The sequence below is a fragment of the Pan troglodytes genome, chromosome 1 (genome assembly GCF_028858775.2).
Source record: "Pan troglodytes isolate AG18354 chromosome 1, NHGRI_mPanTro3-v2.0_pri, whole genome shotgun sequence".
In the NCBI taxonomy this organism is placed as follows: domain Eukaryota; kingdom Metazoa; phylum Chordata; class Mammalia; order Primates; family Hominidae; genus Pan; species Pan troglodytes.
This window is the reverse complement of record NC_072398.2, coordinates 1,398,496-1,421,268: the sequence shown is the minus strand read 5'-3', so window position 1 is coordinate 1,421,268 and position 22,773 is coordinate 1,398,496. Positions and strand designations below refer to the sequence as shown.

General features: G+C 37.8%; 2 protein-coding genes across 4 annotated transcripts in view; one reads left to right on the top strand and one right to left on the bottom strand.

Moving 5' to 3' along the window:
- Positions 1–22,773, top strand: part of LOC104004828 (uncharacterized) — a 225,911-nt gene that overhangs the window by 55,048 nt on the left and 148,090 nt on the right. The gene's annotated exons all lie outside the window — the stretch shown is intronic.
- Positions 13,440–16,488, bottom strand: OR6F1 (olfactory receptor family 6 subfamily F member 1). The gene has a single exon (XM_525134.8). It carries the CDS (start codon positions 14,660–14,662, stop codon positions 13,736–13,738), a length of 927 nt encoding a protein of 308 aa, XP_525134.2. The 5' UTR covers positions 14,663–16,488; the 3' UTR covers positions 13,440–13,735.

The window sequence follows — 22,773 nt, the reverse complement described above, 5'->3', positions numbered from 1 at the left end:
AAAACCCAACTTACCAAAAATTGATCTGAATCCATGTGAAGAAAACCATAAAACATCCTGAAAGATACCAGATAGACAAGGCAAGGAATAGAACAGTATAGACCATTTCTTCTCACTCCACTCTACTAAGCACAACTATAAAACCTGGACAACTATAAAAGTGAAACCACAGAGGAACGTTTAAATGTGGTAGGAAGAATGCAACCTAGTTTGGGAATCCAAAACTGGATGAACAACACAGTGATGGGGTATCCTAGTCCCCCACTTGACTCAAGAAGGAGAAACAGACCCAATCTTTTTTAATTCCCAACATACCAACAAACACAGACCAGCTAGGCTTACCCTCCCACAGGTCAAACCATACTGCATTACTATAAGAGCAAGAGCAAAATGATCTCACTAACAATTAGAAGGCAAGGGAAGCACTCTACACTCTTGTCAGGCCTGAGACCCTCCAATCCATCTAAACCTGCTAACCTTACTGCTGAGCAGAGCCAGCAAGAGGGACTCTACCAAAAGGAGTAATATTTCTGGAAAGTCTCTATCCCCCAGCCCCTAGAACAGCAGTCCTTAACCTTTTTGGCACCAGGGACCAGTTTTGGGGAAGACAATTTTTCCATAGATGGAGGAGGTTAAGGGATGATTCAAGTGCATTACATTTATTGTGCACTATATATATATATATATATATATATATATTTATTTATTTACAACTCACCATGATGTAGAATCAGTGGGAGCCCTGAGCTTGTTTTCCTGCAACCAGACAGTCCCATCTGGGCATGATGGGAGACAGTGACAGATTATCAGGCATTAGATTCTCACTGGAGTGCACAATGTAGATCCCTCGCATGCACAGTTCACAGTAGGGCTCACACTCCTATGAGAATCTCATGCCATCGCTGATCTGACAAGAAGCGAGATCAGGAACCATAATCGTCTGTGGCCAGGGGATTGGGGACCCCTGCCATAGGAGACCCCAAAGTAGCCAAAGACCACCAGCAAATATGATTATCCCAAAATAGGCACAGTGAGAGGTCAAGGAAACCTCTTTTCTCCAGAAACCTGATACTCCCCTCCCATGCCAATTGGGCCTATCACTACTGATCCTTCAGCTATTGAAAAGACAATGCAACCAACTTTATGCTCATAAATTCAACAACTTAGAAAAAAGAATAGACCAATTTCTCAAAAATTGTAAACTACCCAAACTCAATGAAGATGAAAGAGGTAATATGAATATTCCCATAACCACTAAGGAAATTTAATTTATAAATTAAAGCCTCTGACAGAGACATTTTCAGTCCAAAATGGTTCACTAAAAAATTGACCAAACTTTTAAAGAAAATATTAATGTGGATTTTATACAATATCTTATGAGGTTAATTTTTGTTTTGTTTTGTTTTGTTTTTGAGACAGCGTTTGCTCAGTAGCTCAGGCTGGAGGGCAATGGCGCGATCTCAGCTCACTGCACCCTCCACCTCCCGGGTTCAAGCGATTCTCCCATCTCAACCTCCTGAGTGGCTGGAATTACAGGAACCTGCAATCCTGCCTGGCTAATTTTTGTATTTTTAATAGATACGGGGTTTCACCATATTGGCCAGGCTGGTGTTGAACCCCTGACGTCAATTAATACAACAAAGAAAATATAAAAACAGTACACGCAAAAAAAACTACACTATTTCTTATGACCAGTGACTCTTATGAGCCTAGATATAAAATCTTAAAAAAAAATGAAAACAAATCTAACAATGTATAAAAAGTATGGGATAACACAACAAAGGACATTTACTCCAGGTATGCAAGCTTAGTTCAATATTTGAAAATTAATAGAATCAACTATGTCAACAGGGAAAAGATGCAGCAAAAGCATTTGTCAAAATTCAGCTCTTATTTATAATCATTTTATTTAAAATTTTCAGCAAGTCAAAAATAGACAAATTATCTTAACCTGCTGAAGACCATCTACAAAAAAATCTACAGGTAACATCAGACTTAATAAAGACTAAATGCTTTTCCAAATAGTAGGGAACAAGGTAAGAATGTCCATTTTCATCTTTCTTACTCAATAAAAAGGTACTGGAAGTTCTAGCTTCTATAATAAGAGAAGGAAAAATAATAAAAGGTATAGAGATCGGAAAAGAAGAAAGAAAACAATGTCTAGTTGCAGATGACATTTTGTCTATATAGAAATTCCCAAAGAATTTGCAAAAAAAAAAAGATAAACATCCAATTTTAAAAGGAACATAAGACATGGGTAGATATTTCACTAGAGAGGATATACACATGGCAAATAAACACATGAAAATATGTTCAAAATGACTAGCCATTAAATAAATGTAAATTTAAACTGTCACGAGTTACCAGAATGATTATTTTTTTTTTAAATCAGGATAAAGAAAAACTGGATTGCTTATGCATTGCTAGTGGGAATGTAAAATGGTACGGGGCCTCTGGAAAACAGGTTCATCCGGTTCTTATAAAACTCAACATGCAATTATTATACAATCCAACAATTCTACTCTTGGGTGTTAATCCCACAGGAATGAAGATACATATATATACATATATATTTCATATATGCATATATGTATATACATATGTATGCAATATGTCCCATATATCTATATATACATATATGCAATATATGCACATACATATATGTATACACGGGCATACATACATGTCCCATACAGGTATACACGTATATATATACATGTCCCATACATGTATACACGTATATACATACATGTCCCACACATGTATACACGTATATACATACATGTCCCGTACATGTATACACGTATATACATACATGTCCCGTACATGTATACAAGTATATACATACATGTCCCGTACATGTATACATGTATATACATACATGTCCCATATAGGTATATGTGCATACATGTCCCATATAGGTATATGTACATATATGTATGCACATATATGGCATATATGTATATATAGATATATGTATATACATAGGTCATATATGTATATATACACACATGTCATATATGTATATATACACACATGTCATATATGTATATATACACATATGTCATATATGTATATATACACACATGTCATATGTATATACACACATATATGTTACAAACTTGTACATGAAAGCTCATAGATAGAAGTTTTCTTCATAATTTTCAAAAAGTGAAAGCATCCCAGAAGTCCTTCAATAGGTGAATGGTTAAATGAACTGTGAAACATACATAGCATCGTATGCTACTTGAAATAAAAAGAAGTAAACTATTGATATATATAACAATTTTGATAATCTCAAAGAAACTATGCTGAGTAATAAAAGGTAATACTATAATATTACAAGTTGTATGATCCACTTATAAAACATTGTTGAGATAATAAAATGTTAGGAAAGGATACAGATTGGTGGTTGCCAGCGATAAAGGATAAGCAGTGGAAAGGAAGTGGTTGCTATAAAAGGACAACATAAGAGATCCTTGTGGTGATGCAACTGTTTATTATCTTTGCTACAGTGGTGGATAAACCTTCACATGTGATAAAATTATACAGAAATAAATTCGCACACACAAATAAGTGAAAGTAAAACTGGGGAAATTGGAATAAGATTGTGAATTTTATCAATGTCAATTGCTGTTTGTGATATTGTACTAAAGTTTTGCAAAATGTTACCATTGTGAGAAACTAGTAAACTGTACCAAGAACCTCTTAGTATTATTTCTTAAAACTACATGTGAAACTAAAATGACCTTATAATAACAAATTTTAATGGAAAAGTATACTTGCATAAATTGAAATGTAATCTCTGTTCTAAGTTAGAAAGTCTCATGAAATGGTCAGTTCTAAAGTTATTTTTATACATTTAATACAAAAGCAATGAAAACTGCAAGCTTTTTGGTCAAGCTAGACACATGATCCTAAATCATGAAAAAGTAAATACGTAATATTAACTAGAAACATACTGAGCAGAAATAGTTAGGAGGTAGGATTTGCTGTATTAAATTTTAAAATTACTGCTGAGAGTATAATAGAATAATGAGGCATTGGAGCCTGTTTGAAAGGAGAGAAGAAGGAAAGAGACCAGGAAGTGAGGGGAGGGAGATAGAAGACAAACCTAGAAATAGGTCCTACTACATATAGAAATTTAACATATGATAAAATCACTATTGCAAATTACTGGGGCAAAGATAGTTTTTAAATATATGGAGTTAGAACAACTGTATAGTTATTTGCCAGAATCAAAATTAGATTCATTCCTCATGTTACCTACAGGAAAAAAATGGTTCAGAGATCTAAATGTAAAACTGGAAATGTGGCAATTACAAATACTAGGAAAAAATGGATTTTTTTTTCTGTAATCTCAGAGTAGGGAATGGCCTCCTAACCAAGACTTAAAATCTATGTGCAATAGAAATATAATCTGTTTGACTACATAAAATTAAAGTAAAATACAGGGGGAAAACACCATGAGCAGTTAAAAATAATGGAGAAAAATATTTGTGGCATACATTATAGGTGAAAGGCTAACATCCTTAATATATAAAAAGATTAAACATTGACTAAAGATTTTTAAGCTCTATGGAAAATTGCAAAAGATATTAGAGCAATTCATATAGAGATATGAAAATCGTTATTAGATATATTTTTAATGGTGAATTTCACAATAATAAGATAAATGCAAATTAAAACAACCTTAAGATACCACTTCTCATGAAACTGGCAAAAATGCAAAACCTTGACAGAGCATTCTGTTGATGGGAATGTGGAGAAACAGGCATTCTCACATATTATTCATGATAATACAAATGATGCAACCCCATTTTGGAAATTTGGGTTATATCTAACAAAACTAACTAAACATCGACCCAATAATTTGCTGATAATCAGAAAATAGATGTCTGACAGTACAAAAAAGATGTAGAAAATTATTCATTATAGCACTATTTATAATTGCTAAATATTGCAAAATAACTTCAATATTCAGGCATAGAAAATTGATTGAATAAGCTTTTGTACATCTACACAATGGAAGCATTATGCAAATGTAAGAAAAGAATGCGGTAGATCTGTATATAGCGTTTCCAAGAAATATTGCTAAGTGAAAAAAGCTAACTACTAAAAAATATAGAGTACAACCTCTTGTATAGAAAGAAAAGGAAAATAGGGAAAGCATATCTGCTAGCCTACAAATGAAAACATAGAAAATAAAAGTAAAAAAAATTTTAGTGTATTAGCTACAATAGGTGAAAAGTGGGAAGAAGTAAAAGGTATAGGGCAGGGAATATCCCTTCTTGCATGTATCTTCTTGTGCATTTTTGACTTCTGAAGCATGTTAATATTCTTCATATTCAAAACATAAAATAAAATCTATAACAATGAGAAACATGGAAGTCCTAAAACTGAAAGAAAATAAAAGCAAATAAACTCAAGCATACTTGAAATGAATATCAGATACACACTGAAGGGGGAAAAAGAAGACAGAATAAAATAACAAAACCAGCTTAGTAATAATATAGTCCTTGATCATATGTAATGTTATGGGTGGGGTGAAATATGGGAGAATTGCTAGCAAATCCTGAACTACTTTTAATAAATGTATTTGTTTATTTATCTAAGTTTTGTTTTAGATTCTGGGGTACATGTTCCGGTTTGTTACGTAGGTAAACTTGTGTCATGGGGGTTTGTTGCACAGATTATTTCATCACCCAGGTATTAAGCCTAGTAGCCATTAGTTATTTTTCTGGATTCTCTTCCTCCTCCCACCCTCCACCCCTGATACGCCCCAGTATGTGTTGTTCCCCTCTATGTGTCCATGTGTTCTCACCATTTAGCTCCCACTTAAAAGTGAGAACATGTGGAATTTGGTTTCTGTTCCTAGGTTAGTTTGCTAAGGATAATGGTCTCCAGCTCCATCCATGTTTCTGCAGAGGATATGATCTCATTCTTTTTTACAGCTGCATAGTATTCCATGGTGTGTATGTACCACATTTTCTTTATCCGGTCTATTTGTGATGGACATTTAGGTTGATTCCATGTCATTGCTATTGTGAATAGTGTTGCAATGAACATACGTGTGCATGTGTCTTTATATATTGTAATGATTTATTTTCTTTTTGGTAGATAGTAATGGAATTGCTGTTTTGAATATAATGACTAAATATAATTTAATTTTACCCTCACCATTGTACAAAAATTATGTGTGCATAGATTTAATTTTTAGATTGATTGTTATATTCCTTCAGTGCTGTATTTGTTGTATGAAGGCAATTTATTATGGTTAAACCTATTTTTTTCAAACTTCTATTTTCCCTGATGGGGCATCTATTGTTTTTCCACTGCCAGTAATTTATTACTGGAAGATAATTCTGAATAATATGTATTTTATCTACAAATGTATCATCGTAAGTTATAGGCTAAAGAAAGAAGAAAGAAAAGTGAATCAGAATTCTAGTAGTCAAGTATATTTGCTTGAAAATTAATTATGCAAATTATGCTTAAGTGGGGTGTGTTTTTAAATCAGTATAGAAAGACCTGAGTCAATGAAAGCATTCTGTTCATTTCGATACTCCTTCACTTAACATTAAGTTTTAGATACAATTCCATATCAAAATGATTCATTCACTTGAAAAGCTGAAGACTACATTCTTCTTTTCAGTACTGAGGTGAGTAGCAGAAGTAGAGAGGTGTTGAATATAACTCTTGTTGAGATAGATAGTAGGCGCTGCTTTTGGAGGTTTTGGAAATTGAGGCCTAACCTATGGAAGCAGGAAGGCTATTCATCCTCAGAGGGTAGCAATCTGATTTTTATTAGGAATTTTGATTTTTAGAAATCTCCAAGAATATGTTTAGGAATGCCATGGATCTGAAACTAATCCTCAGAATGAATAAATGAAGGGAACAGATCAGGTACGCAGTGTTTTTTATGAGTACTGTATTAGGGTTCTCTAGAGAGACAGAACTAATAGGATATATATTAACATATATATACATGTATGGAGAGTTTACTAAGTATTAACTTACGTGATCACAAAGTTCCACAATCGGGTGTCTGCAAGCTGAAGAGCACGGAGAACCAGTCCGAGTCCCAAAACTGAAGAACTTGGAGTCCTATGTTGGAGGGCAGGAAGCATCCAGCCCAGGAGAAAGATGTAGGCTGGGAGGCTAGATCTTTCCTTTTCATGTTTTTCTGCCTGCTTTATATTCCCTGGCAGCTGATTAGATTGTGTCCACTACATTAAGGGTGGATCTGCCATCCCCAGCCCACTGACTCAAATGTTAATCTCTTTTGGCAACACCCTCACAGACACACCCAGGAGCAATACCTTGTATCCTTCAATCCAATCAAATTGTCGCTCAGTCTTAACCATCACAAGTCCACCCTTTGTCAACTTGAACCCATACACATCTCCTGAAATCATACCTAATCTTCAAATAAAGACAATAATAAGGTCATAATTATGCCTAACATAATACAACTATCCCTCATACAACTGGAAACACACCAATCCCCAACTCAAATACTATTACATAAAGTTAACAATATTTAAATGCTGATATGAAGTCAATAAATTTTATGTCACATGATAAAGGAAAAAAGAAATAAAATACAGATATTTTCTTAATACAAGCGTATACATGCACAAACATGTTTTTAACAAAAGAAGGAAGACATACTCATGACAATTACAGTCCCCATTTCTGCAGCTGGTCATGTGGTCACAGTTGGTACTGATGACTACCTTCTTCTATTACCCATTCTGTATTCCCTTTGCCCTCAGCAAGCACCTCAACACATCGTGGTTATTTTCCTGATGGAGTGACCCAAACTTTCATTCCTGAAGGGTCTGGGCCATTTGTAGTCCTGCCTGGATTGGGCTGTTGTAGTTTCCCATTGACATTAATCACAGGGCATGGTAATACTAAGAGATGCCCTCATGGATCTCCTGTATTTCATGCATACTCTTCTTCACCTCCGTTGTGGAGTAGTAGACTGATTTCATCTTGATAGTCTGGGCCAATCACCCCAGCCAACACGGTAACTTCCTTCTTAGCCTGTTGACTTAAAGATAGGGGGAGCCCAAAGTGTCCAAGTGGCAATCTTAACTTCCAGTTTAATAGGATCATTGTTGTGTCTCCTGGTGGCAGCATTCCTCCCTCTGGAACAAAGACCTCTAGACAAGAAGAACGTAATATTGTGGGAACAGGAAGCAAAAATTTTGCTACTGGATCACTAGGAGTGATGGTGAGTGGTGCCACTTCCATTTCCACCCACTGAATCCTGGATCTGTGAATCCTGGCTATGGGAGAAACAGTACCATATATTGGACGCTGATTCAGAGCATACATGGCCTTCTGAAGAACTTTGCCCCAGCCCTGCAAAGTACTGTCACCTAGTTGGCATTGTAATTGTGACTTGAAAAGGCCATTCCCCCGTTCTATCAATCCAGCTGCTTCAGGATGATGGGGAACATGGTAAGACCAGTGAATTCCATGAACATGAGCCACTGCTGCACTTCTTCAGCCATAAAGTGAGTGCCTTGGTCAGAGGCAACGCTATGTGGAATACCATGACAGTGGATAATACATTCTATGAGTTGATGGAAGGTAGTCTTGGCAGAAGCCTTGCATGAAGGATAGGCAAACTCCCATCCAGAGTAAGCGTCTATTCCAGTGAGCACAAACCTCTGCCCTTTCCAAGATGGAAGAGGTCCAATATAATCAACCTGCCACTGGGTAGCTGGCTGATCACCCTGAGGAATGGTGCCATATCGAGGTCTCAGTGATGGTCTCTGCTGCTGGCAAGTTGGGCACTCAGCAGTGGCCGTAACAAGGTCAGCCTTGGTGAGTGGAAGTCCATGTTGCTGAGCCCATGTATAACCTCCATCCCTGCCACCATGGCCACTTTGTCCATGGGCCAAAGACGTGGGCGATGACAGAGGTGGCTGGGGAAAGAGGCTGTGTGGTGTCCATGGAATGGGTCATTCTGTCCACTTTATTATTAAAAGCTTCCTCTGCTGAGGTCAACCATTGCTGAGAACTTACATGGGGTACAAATATCTTCACAGTTTTTGTCCACTCAGAGAGGTCCACCCACATGCCTCCTCCCCAGATTTCTTTGTCACCAATTTTCCAATCATGCTTCTTCCAAGTCCCTGATCATCCAGCCATACCATTGGCTACAGCCCATGAATCAGTACATAATCACACATCTGGCCATTTCTCCTTCCATGCAAGGTGCACACCCAGGTGCACTGCTTGAAGTTCTGCCCACTGGGAAGATTTCCTTTCACCGCTGTCCTTCAGGGATGTCCTAGAAAGGAGCTGTAGTGCTGCAGCTGTCCACTTTCTGGTAGTGCCTACATATCATGCAGAACCATCGGTAAACCAGGCCCTAGTCCTCTCTTCCTCTGTCAGCTTATCATAGGAAACTCCTGATGAGGCCATCGGTGCAGGCTTTGGGGAGAGAAGGCAGGTGGCAGGAGTGGAGACTATGGGCATTTGAGCCATTTCCTCATGTAACTTACTTGTGCCTTCAGGATCTGCTGGAGCCTGATCCCATATATACTACTTCTAGTTGATGATGGAATGCTGCTGTGCACAACCCACTTTATGGCTGGATGGGTCAGAAAGCACCCAGTTCATGATAGGCAGTTCAGGTCGCATGTTGACTTGATGACTTATAGTCAATTTTTCAGTTTCCACCAAAGCCCAGTAACAGGCCAAGAGCTGTCTCTCAAAAGGAGAGTAGTTATCTGCAGAAGATGGCAGGGCCTTGCTCCAAAATCCTAGAGGCGTCCACTGTGATTCACCTATGGAGGCCTGCCAAAGGCTCCCAAACAGCATCACTATCTGCCACTGACACCTCAAGCACCATTGGATCTGCTGGGTCATATGGCCCAAGTGGCAGAGCAGCTGGCACAGCAGCCTGGACCTGTTGCAGAGCCTTCTCCTGTTCTGGACACCACTCAAAACTGGCAGCCTTTCAGGACACTTGATAAATGGGCCACAGTAACCCACCCAAATGAGAAATGTGTTGCCTCCAAAGTCCAAATAGGCTCACTAGGCATTGTGCCTCTTTCTTGGTAGGAAGGGCCAAATGCAGCAAATTATCCTTCACCTTAGAAGGAATATCTCTACAGGCCCCATAACCACTGGAACCCTAGAAATTTTACTGAGGTAGAAGGTCCCTGAATTTTAGTCAGATTTATTTCCCATCCCATCCTTTGGCATGCAAATGTCTCACCAATAAGTCCAATGTGTTTGCTACTTCTTGCTCTTTTGATCCGTCAGCATAATGTCATCAATGTAGCCAATCAGTGTGATATCTTGTGGAAGCAAAAAGTGATCAAGATCTCTCTGAATAAGATTATAACACAAAGCTGGAGAGTTGATATATCCCTGAGGTAGGACAGTAAAGGTATATTTCTGGCCTTGCCAGCTGAAGGCAAATTTCTTCTGGTGGGCCTTATAGACAGGAATGGAGAAAAACGCATTTGCCAAGTCAATGGCTGCATACCAAGTACCAGGAGATGTGTTAATTTGCTCAAGCAATAAAATTACATCTGGTACAGCAGCTGCAATTGGAGTCACCACTTGGTTAAACTTAAAATAATCCACTGTCATTCTCCAAGATCTAAATGGGAGAGTTGAATGGGGATGTGGTGGGAATCACCACCCCTGCATCTTTCAAGTTCTTGATAGTGGCACTAATCTCCACAGTCCCTCAAGGGATGCAACATTGTTTTTGATTTACTATTTTTCTAGGTAGAGCAGCTCTAATTGCTTTCTTTTGGCCTTTTTCACCATAATAGCCCTCACCCTACCAGTCAGGGAGCCAATGTGAGGGTTCTGACAGCTGCTAAGTTCTGCTAAGTTCTGGCACTGGGGAAATGACCACAAGGTAAGTCTGGGGACCAACTGGACCCACTGTAAGTCAGACTGAGCTAAAATTCCATTAATTACCTGACCTCCCTAAGCCCCTACTTTAACTGGAGGTCCACAGTGATATTTTGGATCCCCTGGAATCAATGTCAGCTCAGAACCAGTGTCCAGTAGTCCCCACAATGTCTGATCATTTCCCTTTCCCCAACGTACAGTTACCCTGGTAAAAGAGCAGAGGTCTCCTTGAGGAAGGATGGGAGAAAGACTCACTGCATAAATTGTTGGTAATGTAGTGGGGTCCCTCCTCAAGGGGACCCAGCCTCCCCTTCAAGGTAGCTACGCCCACTTTGCCTTTTACAGTTGAGTGCTGCTGCTTGGCCCCTGACTCCTTGGGATCCAATTATTTTCATTGTATTTAAATTTTGTAGTTGAGTAACTGCAGTTCCCACAGTTAGATGTGACATACAGAGAAGAGCAATTACAGAGCTCTTCAAAGATGCAGGTGCTGTCCTCACAAATCTAATTCGCAAGGCATTGGTCAAGTGTATATCTTTTGGACCCTCCCAGCTGGGATGAGTAGGTCTAAAGTGACTAATCCACCCTACCATCCCAATCTCCCTAAGCCTTTGGATCTGTTCCTCTGCATTAAACCAACAGAGATCAGGCATTTCCAGCTCACTCACAGTGGGCCATATTTCAGCTAAACAAACAAATAAACTATTAGAACCTTTTTTAGCTCCCTGATCTGCACATTAAAAGCAGGGTCCCTACTTAGTGGGCCCAAATCAATAAATTCGGCCTGATCCAACTTTATGTTCCTTCCACCATTATCCTATACCCTTAATATCCATTCCTATGCCTGTTCTCCAAATTTCTGTTTATATAAATTACAGAACTCAAACAGTTCTTTTTGAGTGTAGCACACCTCCTCAAGGGTCACACTCTCAACCTCACCTCTAGGGGCCCACTGTGACTTTAGTCTAGTTATAGGTCTGGAAGTAAACAGAGGCATTGGGGGTGGCTCCTGAGGAGAATCAACATTATCTTGCCTGGCAACTGCATCAGGGGAGGCCACCACTGTTGCCTCGGTCAGATGTTCAATGGCAGGAAGCATCCAGCACAGGAGAAAGATGTAGGCTGGGAGCCTAGGCCAATCTCTCCTTTTCACGTTTTTCTGCCTGTTTTATATTCCCTGGCAGCTGATTAGATTGTGCCCACCAGATTAAGGTTGGGTCTGCCTTTCCCAGTCCACTGACTCAAATGTTGATCTCTTTTGGCAATACCCTCACAGACACACCCAGGATCAATACTTTGTATCCTTCAATCCAATCAAGTTGACGCTCAGTATTTACCATCATAGGTACCTTAAGAGGTAGACTTTCGACATAGATACAACTTCTGAAAGTTAATATGCATCATTCTCACAATGAGATATCTTCCCCTATTTTCTTCAGACATATAGCTTTCTTGTTCTATATTATACCACTTTACTTTTGAAACCAGAAGGGGTTTCAAATCATACAAACAAGCAAGGTCTGAAGAGTAGCTTCTTTTCTTTTCTTTTTTTTTTTTGAGACAGAGTTTTCGCTCTTGTCGCCCAGGCTGGAGTGCAATGGCGCGATCTCGGCTCACTGCAACCTCCGCCTCCTGGGTTCAAGCGATTCTTCTGCCTCAGCCTCCCGAGTAACTGGGATTACAGGCATGCGCCTCCACGCCCGACTAATTTTGTACTTTTAGTAGAGACAGGGTTTCTCCATGTTGGTCAGGCTGGTCTTGAACTCCTGACCTCAGGTGATCTGCCCGCCTCGGCCTCCCGAAGTGCTAGGATTACAGGCGTGAGCCATTGCACCTGGCCTGAAGAATAGCTTCTCTTCAGCCCCTTAGGCATTTCTTTGAGAAGCAGACTACTTTGTCTACTTTGTACACATGTGAGTCAATATGAGTAAGACAAACAGAATATCCCTGCAGCCTATGTTAGCCTGCTGGAGCCCCCATTTTCCACAGCCATACAATAATGAGGAAAGGGAGGAGAAGGGACCTATCATGTGTTGATGGTTGAAAAGGAAAGTATTTTGCTTTCTGTGGAATGCAGTACTTTGGAGGAAAATCAGATAGTTATTAAAATTATTGTTTCCTATGGTTATGTTTTCCCTGAAACCACTGGATGTTCTATACTTGCTGACTTGACAATGGAATCTTTAGTATTTTTCCTTTTCTATGATCAATATTGTTATGCAAGAAACTTCTATTGCTTTGTTCAAACTCTCCTGCAGTCCCGTTTTCATCATCCACTTTTTGGATTGCTTTGTTCACTATCCTTGTGAAACAAATGTGGCACCTTGTAATGATCAAGTTCTAATTCCATATCTGTCTGTTTGACTATACCTTATCAAAAAATACTATGCTGCAATAACTGCACACACTCTAATTTCAGTTACATGTTTTAATTCATTTAACCTTTGCCTATTTCTCTTCCCTCGTGTTCCACAAATGTAGTTTTCAATACTTTATACTAAGACAATTTTGCTAATCTTTAAAAAGAAACAAGAATTTAGAGCTGATATACCAAAGCACTCTTTTTATTGCAGATGTCTCTAATTTATAAACCAAAGTCCAGAGCAAACCTAATTCAATGTATAATTATTTTTTGCTTAAAAATCCCATTTGCTTACGTCAAAAACTCCCATTTTTATCATACATGATAATGTATAGAAAATACAGTATTGCTTGTTTTGTTTGTTTGTTTTTTCTCTGTGTACCAAGAAAGATTTGCCCTATTCCTCCACATTCTTACTTGGAACCTCTGTATAGATGCAGAGACCATTTACAGGACATCTGTTGTGGTAGAGGAGATTTATTTTCCCTTCCATTTCTTCAGCAGAGTCTCTCTTACTTCCTTATTACGAAGCGTATAGATGAAGGGGTTTAAAACTGGAGTCACCACAGTGTTCAGGATGTGGACAGCTTTGATCAGATCCAAGGCGTCTTTGATTGAGGTGCGGACGTGAAGGAAAACTGTGGACCCATACCAAATGAGCACCACGGTGAGATGCGAGGAGCACGTGGAGAAGGCTTTGCTCCGGCCACTGGCAGAGGGGATCCTGAGGATGGTGCTGATGATGTACACATAGGAGACAAGGGTGATGAGGCATGAACTCAGGATAACCACAACAGCAATCATAAAGGCCACAAGCTCTACTGCCTGTGTGTTGGTGCAGGCCAGGGCAATCCAGGGTGCAATGTCACAGAAGAAGTGGTTGATGGCACGGGGGCCACAGAAGGACAGGCCACTGATGAGGGCTGTGGGCACTGCAATGGCCACGAAACCACAGACCCAGGAGCCCAGGGCCAGCTGCGCTGAGAGCAGGCTACTCATGATGGCTCCGTAGTGTAAAGGATAGCAGATGGCAAGACAGCGGTCATCAGCCATGGCTGCCAGGAGGAAGCACTCTGTGCAGCCTAATGAGAAAACAAGGTACATCTGCAAAAGACAGCTTGTAAATGATATGGTCTGACTTCTCCCCAGTAGGATGGCCAGTGCTTTGGGCACTGCTGCTGTGGTATACCAAATCTCCAGGAAGGAGAGGTTGCTCAGAAAGAAGTACATGGGGGTATGCAACTGATGGGAGGTGCTCACCAACATCAAGATAGCCACATTACCACTAACTGTGAGGATGTACATCACCAGAAAAAGCATGAAGAGAGAGAGCTGAAGAGTTTGTGAACCAGGAAAGCCCAGTAAGAGAAAGTCCTGGGGCAGAGTTTTGTTGCCTGTGTCCATTGTGGTACTTAAACCAGAAAACAGAGTCCCCGCACTGAGCCCTTTAACCCAATCACACAGTCCTAGAAAGATAAAAAGAATGGATTCATGAAAGAGCTCCAATAATTAAATGTAATTATTGGAGATATGATGTAACTTTCATTGAATGCCTGCTCTGTGTTTGGAGGCATAGTTAATATCAGTTATTTTAATGAAACAGTGAGATATGTATTATTATAACCAATTATCAGTTTAGAAAACAAATGTGCAAAAATGTCAGCAATTCTGGAAGGACTGCACTAATAGCTACATTTCAGCTCCAAGATTCAACTCCAGTCTTTCTGCCTTCATCCCACTCTGAGCCACATTCCAGCTCAGTCCCAGATTACATCTAAACCCAGAAAGCGCTGACTGAATTTACTACATTTTAACTAGACTCTGCACGGCCCCTGGCCGAAACATGTAATTTTGTCTTTGTTTAGAAATTGGCCCACTAAACCTAAGTTCTAGTCACATACGTTATTTAGCAGTTGTAGCTTCTAAATTGATCTAATTCATAAGATTTGTCTTCAAAAATAATGTTCAAAAGTCACCAAAGGTAACTTTAAAATTAGTTTCAAAATGAGTTTTGTCTTCTCTTGATGATTTCATGTTTAAACATTATATGACAGATACTTCTCATCAAAAAAAATATTTCCATATTGAACAATACACTGAAGCTAACAGTCTAGGAAATCCTGATGCCCACTTGGAAGTGAGTACACTGAAAGCAGGTGAAGGGCAAAAAATCATTGTGAAACCAGTTTTTAAAATTCTCATAGTTTATTTCTAAGCACTAGTTTTGAGAATAGAGTCTATAAATTCGAAGGTCAATTGGGAAGCTATTACTGTCAAACGTACACGTGACCAAAACCTATGTTTAGGAGACAGAGTTTTGAAGAAAGACAGTGAAGACTTTGGCGGCTTCATTCTAGGAATTCCTTTATAAATAGAAATGTTCTCTCTCCATCCTCATGTGTCCTACCCTCGCGTTCACCAACGCCGAATGTTGTTTCCCGCATAAACCCAAATTTATTGCATGTATCCAATATCGCTAAGGGCATTTAGACTATAAAATGGGTCTGCAAAGTAAACGGTGCATACATTGGCTTTACCTCATTGATGGCAGAAGGGGCTTCCAAGCAGTGCTTCTCAAGCTCTAATGGGCACATGAATCACCTAAGGGTATTGCCAAAATGCAAATTTTGATTAATGCACCCTTGACATACAGCCTATGGTTTTTCATTTCATATGTTTCCAAATGTCACTGGCCAGGACCATACACTGAGAAACAAGGATCTAGCATCTTTCTTATTTTATAAAAAAGTAATAAATCTGCAGCTTTGCTTGATTGGGTAATGAAGAAGTTCAGAGTATGCCTCCGTAAAATGTGCTCCTCTGGCACTGGATTATTTTGAACTGAAGACAATTGTGAAAGACAAAAAATAGAGAGACACAAGAAAAACTCTCTGGCCGCCCCCTTTCTACCAGGAAGGATTGGATGATTTTTAATCACCAAAGACAACTCTAGGGTCTTATCGTCCTAGAGAAGGCAACAGAGGAATATACTCAACAGACCTTGCTTAAATAACCCTTATATTCCATTAATCTCCCCATATATCTACCTTCCCACAATTCATACCCCTGAGAACCCCTTCCTTTGTCTTGTCGCTTCTCTACAAATTTATTGTATTTTTGTTAAAATACTATATAAGACCAAGTTCTAACCAATTCTTTGAATTACTCATCCCTGAATTCTCCCGTGTGTATGTGCAACGCACTTGTCAATAAACTTCTGTTTTTTTTGTTGCTTATATGTCTTTGGTGAGTCTAAATTGCAGGATTCCACCCACTGAACCTAAGATGGGAAGAAGGAAAATATATTTTTCCTCCTCTACACTGGTAAAGGAGCCTAGATTATGAATTCATTACCCTAATACAGAAAAAAATGCCCTAGATACTGATGGGTGACATAGAATAAGAAACACAAAGAAAAGGTGTTCTTTAACAATAAATACTAAATAATATATTTGCAGATTTCTTAAAGCTAATATATTCCAACATATGTATCATTCACGGCCAACCAGTACATGTGATAACTATTTTTGAATTCAAGTGCCAATGTCAACTGTTAATGTCTTTTGGTATAATCCATTTTTTTTTCTTTAAAGGTCATCAGGGAGCATTGTTAAGAACAGCAAAAAGTAGCTAACATAGTGAATGGTGAATTGCCAGTCACTAGACTGTTAGCTAACGTGATCTTTGTAAATCCTATTAGCTTGCTTTTATCCTACTTGTTTCACAAATGAGAAAACCAAAACACAAAGAAGCTGAAGAAGTTATTCAAAGTGGAGCCATGACTGTCAATCCAAGATGTCTGATTCTGGAGCCAAAGCACTTTGAACTTGAGGCTTTCAGATATTTTTTATAGGTTCCTACGGCATCTGATTGGCAGATTTTAAAAATATTTTAATTTATGTTCAAATAGAAATCGCTGGGCAAGGCTATTTTGAAAAGCTACTATGAAATAATTCTATCTTAATTCTTAACTTCTATGAGTAATGTGAATAAGGCAATTATACTCATAATTTTCTGTATTCAAAATTCAAAAATCATTTTGATAACTAAAAATTATAAAATAAATATCCAGAACCATATTATGAAATGACATTTTCGTATTTTACTTTTACTTATGCTGCTGAATTTGTCAGATGCCATGACCTAATATTTACGTGAAGCACATGATGATCAACCCCACATGTGAAAACCTGTATATATTGCTCTAGACTCGAGTGTTTCTCGTTTTACTTCTAAGACAGCCTAAATGGAAATCTGTGGATGTGACTTAACAAGAGCTTAAAATAAAAATCAGAGTTTGATTTATTAGGTTGAAGTAAATTACCTTTTAACTTTTCAGATTAACTAACAGATTAATCTTTCTTATATAAGTAGATTGAATTTTTAATAATTTTTTTGTTTGAGTATAAGTAATTTTAATTTCTTACATCTGAAAAATAATTTTAAATACATAATATGACAGTTATTTTTTCATAGAAACATGCACTATCTTATTTAAAAACACCTACATTAAAATTGTTTCTCACTCTCAGGAGGTTTTCAGTATTGATTGAATACTATAATGGATCAATCATATACCACAATTTTGTGATTACAAATTTACCCATCTGGCAGACGTGGTGACTGACACCTCTAATCCTAGCACTTTGGGAGGTCAGGGCGGGGGGATCACTTGAGGACAGGAATTTGAGACCAGCCTGGGTGACATGGTGAAACCCCCTCTGTACTAAAAATACAAAAATTAGCCAGGTGTGGTGGTGCATGCCTGTAGTCCCAGCTACTCGGGAGCCTGAGGCAGGAGAATCATCTGAACCCAGGAGGCAGAGATTGCAGTGAGCCAGGATCGCGCCACTGCACTCCAGCCTGGGCGACAGAGTGAGACCCTGTCTCAAAAAGAAAATTAGAAATTACCCATTGATGAAACACTGGACAGAACTTGTCGAATGCATAATCACCCTTTTCACTTACCCAGTTGAAATTCTTTCTGCCATAAACTCCAAAAGCTTTGTCTCTTGACCTTACTTTTACTCATTTTTTATTCCATGATTTTCTTTATTTAAAAATAATATATTTTGATTGCAATTATTCCCTCTATATTTCTGTTTTTCTTTGATTATCTTGCTATTTAATAGTGTGCTTCCTTTGGTTGATATCCATTACTCCTTTATTAACTCAAACTTTCATAATCTTTGAAATTTGAGCTCAGTTTTTTTCTGTTTCCTTTTGTTCTTATGCTCTGACCCCATTCTGTCCTAGTTCCATTCCACTTCCCTTTTGTTGTTTTATATTTTCTCCATCTCTCTTCATCATAATTGGCACGACTCTGGAAACCACTTGTTTTTAAGTAATTGGTTATGTACGGATGAATCTTCTGGGAGATGAAGTCTCTCTCAGGTATCTAGGGCTAGTTCAAAAAGACATGATGCCCTTGCACTAAATCTTTCCAAATGGATGACTTCAGAATGTTTTCAGTTATTTAATTTAAACAACTAAATTGTAAAGTTATTGGAACAGGAAAAGGATATCTCTTTGGGCTTTATATACGCTAATCTAAGTATTTTGTCTTGCGGAGAGTTTTTAGCAAATACAGCCATTTAATAAGTTCAACAAGTTTGTGAAAAACTCTTTAAAACAAATCAAACAGAATAAAATTGGACAAATGACCTTAACTAAAAATATAATTAAGTAATATGAAGCATGATATAACTAGAAATTTAAAATTATCTCTGAATTAAAAAAAAATCTGCCTGGCTGTTCATCAGACTAAAATAGCAAGGGAAGAAAAAGCCAGTTATAAATACATCAGAAAACAACTTTACCCAAGGACATGTTGGAGTTGTAAATTGTCATAATGATTCCCTTCTTTGAGTGATAACTGTTTTCTCACTGAGAAAATTTCTTATTTAAAAATCTTTCACATCAGAAATTTGTTGTTTTCAATCATATGGATAAGAAAAAAATATGGCACCCTTTCTGGGAGTACCTAATTCACGCTGACAGAGACATACAACCTCACATTCTATTCGAGGAGCAGAGCTTCAGATAAAGTTTCTGAACACAAAATTTCTCATGTATCTTAATTTTGTAGTTTCCAAGGAAAAAGAACATTTGTGTCCAGATCTGATGTTGACCTTCCATAAGGAGCTTTCTTTGCTTTCCGCCTATTAAATCACTTCTTTTAAATTTCACCTCAACTTCACCCTTCCCCAAATTTAAAATAATTGTCTTTTACATTGTTTAATGAGACGCCCTGTGATCCTTGTGATTTGCAGCCCCCTTTACGTCCATGGGTCAATAAAGCTGACTGCTGGACTACAAGGATGCCTCTAGAAGGCTTAGGCTGATTGAGCTCAGGTAAAACTAGAAGAGTGAAAACACATGCCGTGATCCTTCTACAGAAATATTTCCTAAATTCTAGAAAATTCACTTGCAAACTTATAATTGTTCTACACAATTAAATTTTAGTTAAAGGTATATTATCATCTATGTGCTCGTAGGGTAGGGAAAATGGCTTTCCTTCACCCTTCTAGGTTCTTTGACAGGGCTACAAATTAAATTGCCACAAGACAGACTAACAGGAGAAAAATTACATTCAATAATGTTCATATACACAGGAGTCCCACAAAATATGAGATTCAAAGAAGGGCCACATGATTGAGGCTTATATAACACCCTTAGCTATAGATAAGATTAAGGGGTAGGGATCTCTGGAGCATAGCGTTGACAGGTTATGGGAGCATGAGGGGGAAAAATGTATTGTGCATACACATTGTCTTGTTATGCAGATAAAAAGTATATCAGATAATGAAAGTTGCCCTAGAGCAGCCTTCTTCCTGATACAGATACATTTTCTATTATAGATTTTCTCTAGAGATGTAGTTTTTTAAAAAATAAAAAAGTAGCCATGTCTGCAGTTTCTCAAAGTAACCTGCTGGAAATTTGCCCAAGAAGTATACTTTGAGGTGACGTATTCTGATCTCTTACAGTCATATTTTGGAGTTGTATCCTAAGCCCCAACACGTTGATAAGCATTTTTTTAAGTTATTGAGAAAGAAATCACTGTGCAAAACAACTTAAGAGATAGAAAAGAAATAATAGAATTTCTCTCCTTTGCTGTTTATATTTAATATTTTTAGTTTGTTTGTTCATGTGAAACAATCTGAAAATATATTCTACGGTAACACCAGTAATGCTTATGTTTGGGCTCAGAAAATGATACCTCAAAGTATGACACTTTGGCATGCTGAGTACTTTGGAAAAACTGGATAGCTATATACAGAAGAATGAAATTGGACCCTGTCTCACACAATATGCAACAATCAATGCAAAATGAATTAAAATTCCATGACTTTGGTCTGAACAATGATTTCTTGGATAAGACCCCTAAAACAATGCAACAAAAGCATTAGACAAATGGGATTGCATCAAACTAAAAGGCTTCTGCATAACAAAGGAAATAGTTAACAAGAGACAAACTGAATTAGGAGAAAACTTTTGCAAACCATATGTCTGATACAGAGTTAATATCCGAAATAAATAAGACACTAAACTCAATAGCAAGAAAACAAATAATCTAATTTAAAAATGGGCAAAGGACCTGAACAGTTATTTCTTAAAGGAAGGTATATAGTCAACAAATATATGAAAAAGTGCACAGCATCCCTAAAGATCAGGGAAATGCAAATTAAAACCACAATGAGACATCACCTCACACCTGTTAGAGTGGCTATCATAAAAAAGATAAAAGTTAAGTGTCAGTGAGGATGTGAACTTCAGCATATTTAGGTTTGTAATTCATCTGAATTTTATTTTTTGTATGTGTAGTGTAAGGTGGATTTTAAACATATTTAATTCTATTTTTTTCTACATCATTTTCCTTTCTAGTCCTTCCTTTTCCAGTAATGTGTGATTTATCCTCTGTCATATTCTGGTCACCATTCATGAATGGATTGAGTTTTCTTCCTTCGGTCCATTTTCTATCTCTAAACAACCATAATCTTTCAATTAGTATAATATTATAGACATGTTTATATCTGAAAAGCCGTTACTCTACTTCTTACTTTTTCATCTTAAAAATTGTTTTAATTTTCATGGCTGTTCAGTTGTGTATATGAATGTTTTAAAAACTTAAGTTCCATTTTGAACTACTTTAAGACTTCAAATGAAAAGTTTATTGGTTACTTATAAAGAATCAACACCTTTATTGAATCTTCTCATCCCTGTACACAGTATATAATCCAACTACTTTCATTTTGTTCATACTCTTAGGTAACTTAAAAAATTATATTCTCCAAAAGTTATTTTTCCCCATTGATGAGTTATTCTCAGATACCATATACTTTTCAATGTTCTTGTGAATATGTAATCCATCTTTAGTTTCTTTTACTCTAGGACTCTCCTTGGTCATTTTGCCCCCAAATTTGACTTTTTGAGCTGTCTCATCAGTCTCTTACAGGATGTCTCATATTATTCGTTTGTTCAGTTGTTTCTCATGTGGTATTATTAAATTTCTATCTTCTGTTTTTCTGAAAACTGGAAGTTAGTTCTGAGGCTTGATTAAACTCCAGGTTAAATATTTTAAGAGAATATTTCAAGGATGATGTAGTCTACATATTGTAACATATCAGGAGGCACATAAGTTATTTTACTATTATTGTTACCAGTTTGATCAATTAGATTATGGAGGCTACCATCATTCTCTTTATTGTAAATACGGAATAGATAGTTTGAGGTTAAAAGCTTGTCATTATGAAGATATCTCATTTTCTTGCAACTCTTTTTCTAGTGGTTTTATCATCCATGGCTGATTCTTGCCTGAATCAATTCCAATATAGATGATTAATATTATGAATTTTTAAATTCTATTATTTCTTAAATATTTACTAGCTGTCAATCTTCTAAAAAATGGTTTTTTATCAATTTTTCCCTGGTAATTAAAACATATTATAGAAAAATAAGGCACTGATATAATTTGGACAGCTGTCATTAAGATGGCTAACTAGAAATGCCCAGCACTCACCTACTCCACAAAGAAGGACTGAGATAGCAAGTAAATAGCCAAATGTTGATGGCACTGTCTAGGAGAGAATGCTGGTATCCAGCAGGGAAGCAAAAGGAACCTTCTGAGGTATGGAAACTCAAAATGGCAGCATAGAGAAGGAAGTAAGGCAGCCAGTTGGATGGGCTAGGAGCCAGGAAGTACTTCCCTTCTCATATGGAAAAAAGGTAAATGAGAGATCCATGTAAGTACACATGTAGTCACCTGCACACACTGTCCAGAGGCTGAAGAGTGGTGTGTCCAGCCTACTGGAACCCACACACCCCACCCAGGAGCCTGAGGGCCAGCCTGCCCAGCCTGCTGTTTCTACAGCCAGCATCCTTGTTACACACTCAAAGGTCCAAAGACTGGCCTACTGAGGGTTTGCTGCCACTACTGCTAGCACTTGCACACACCACCAAAAGGCCTAAGCACCAGTCAACCTTGCATCCCCATCTTCAGCAAAGGCTAGTCAAAG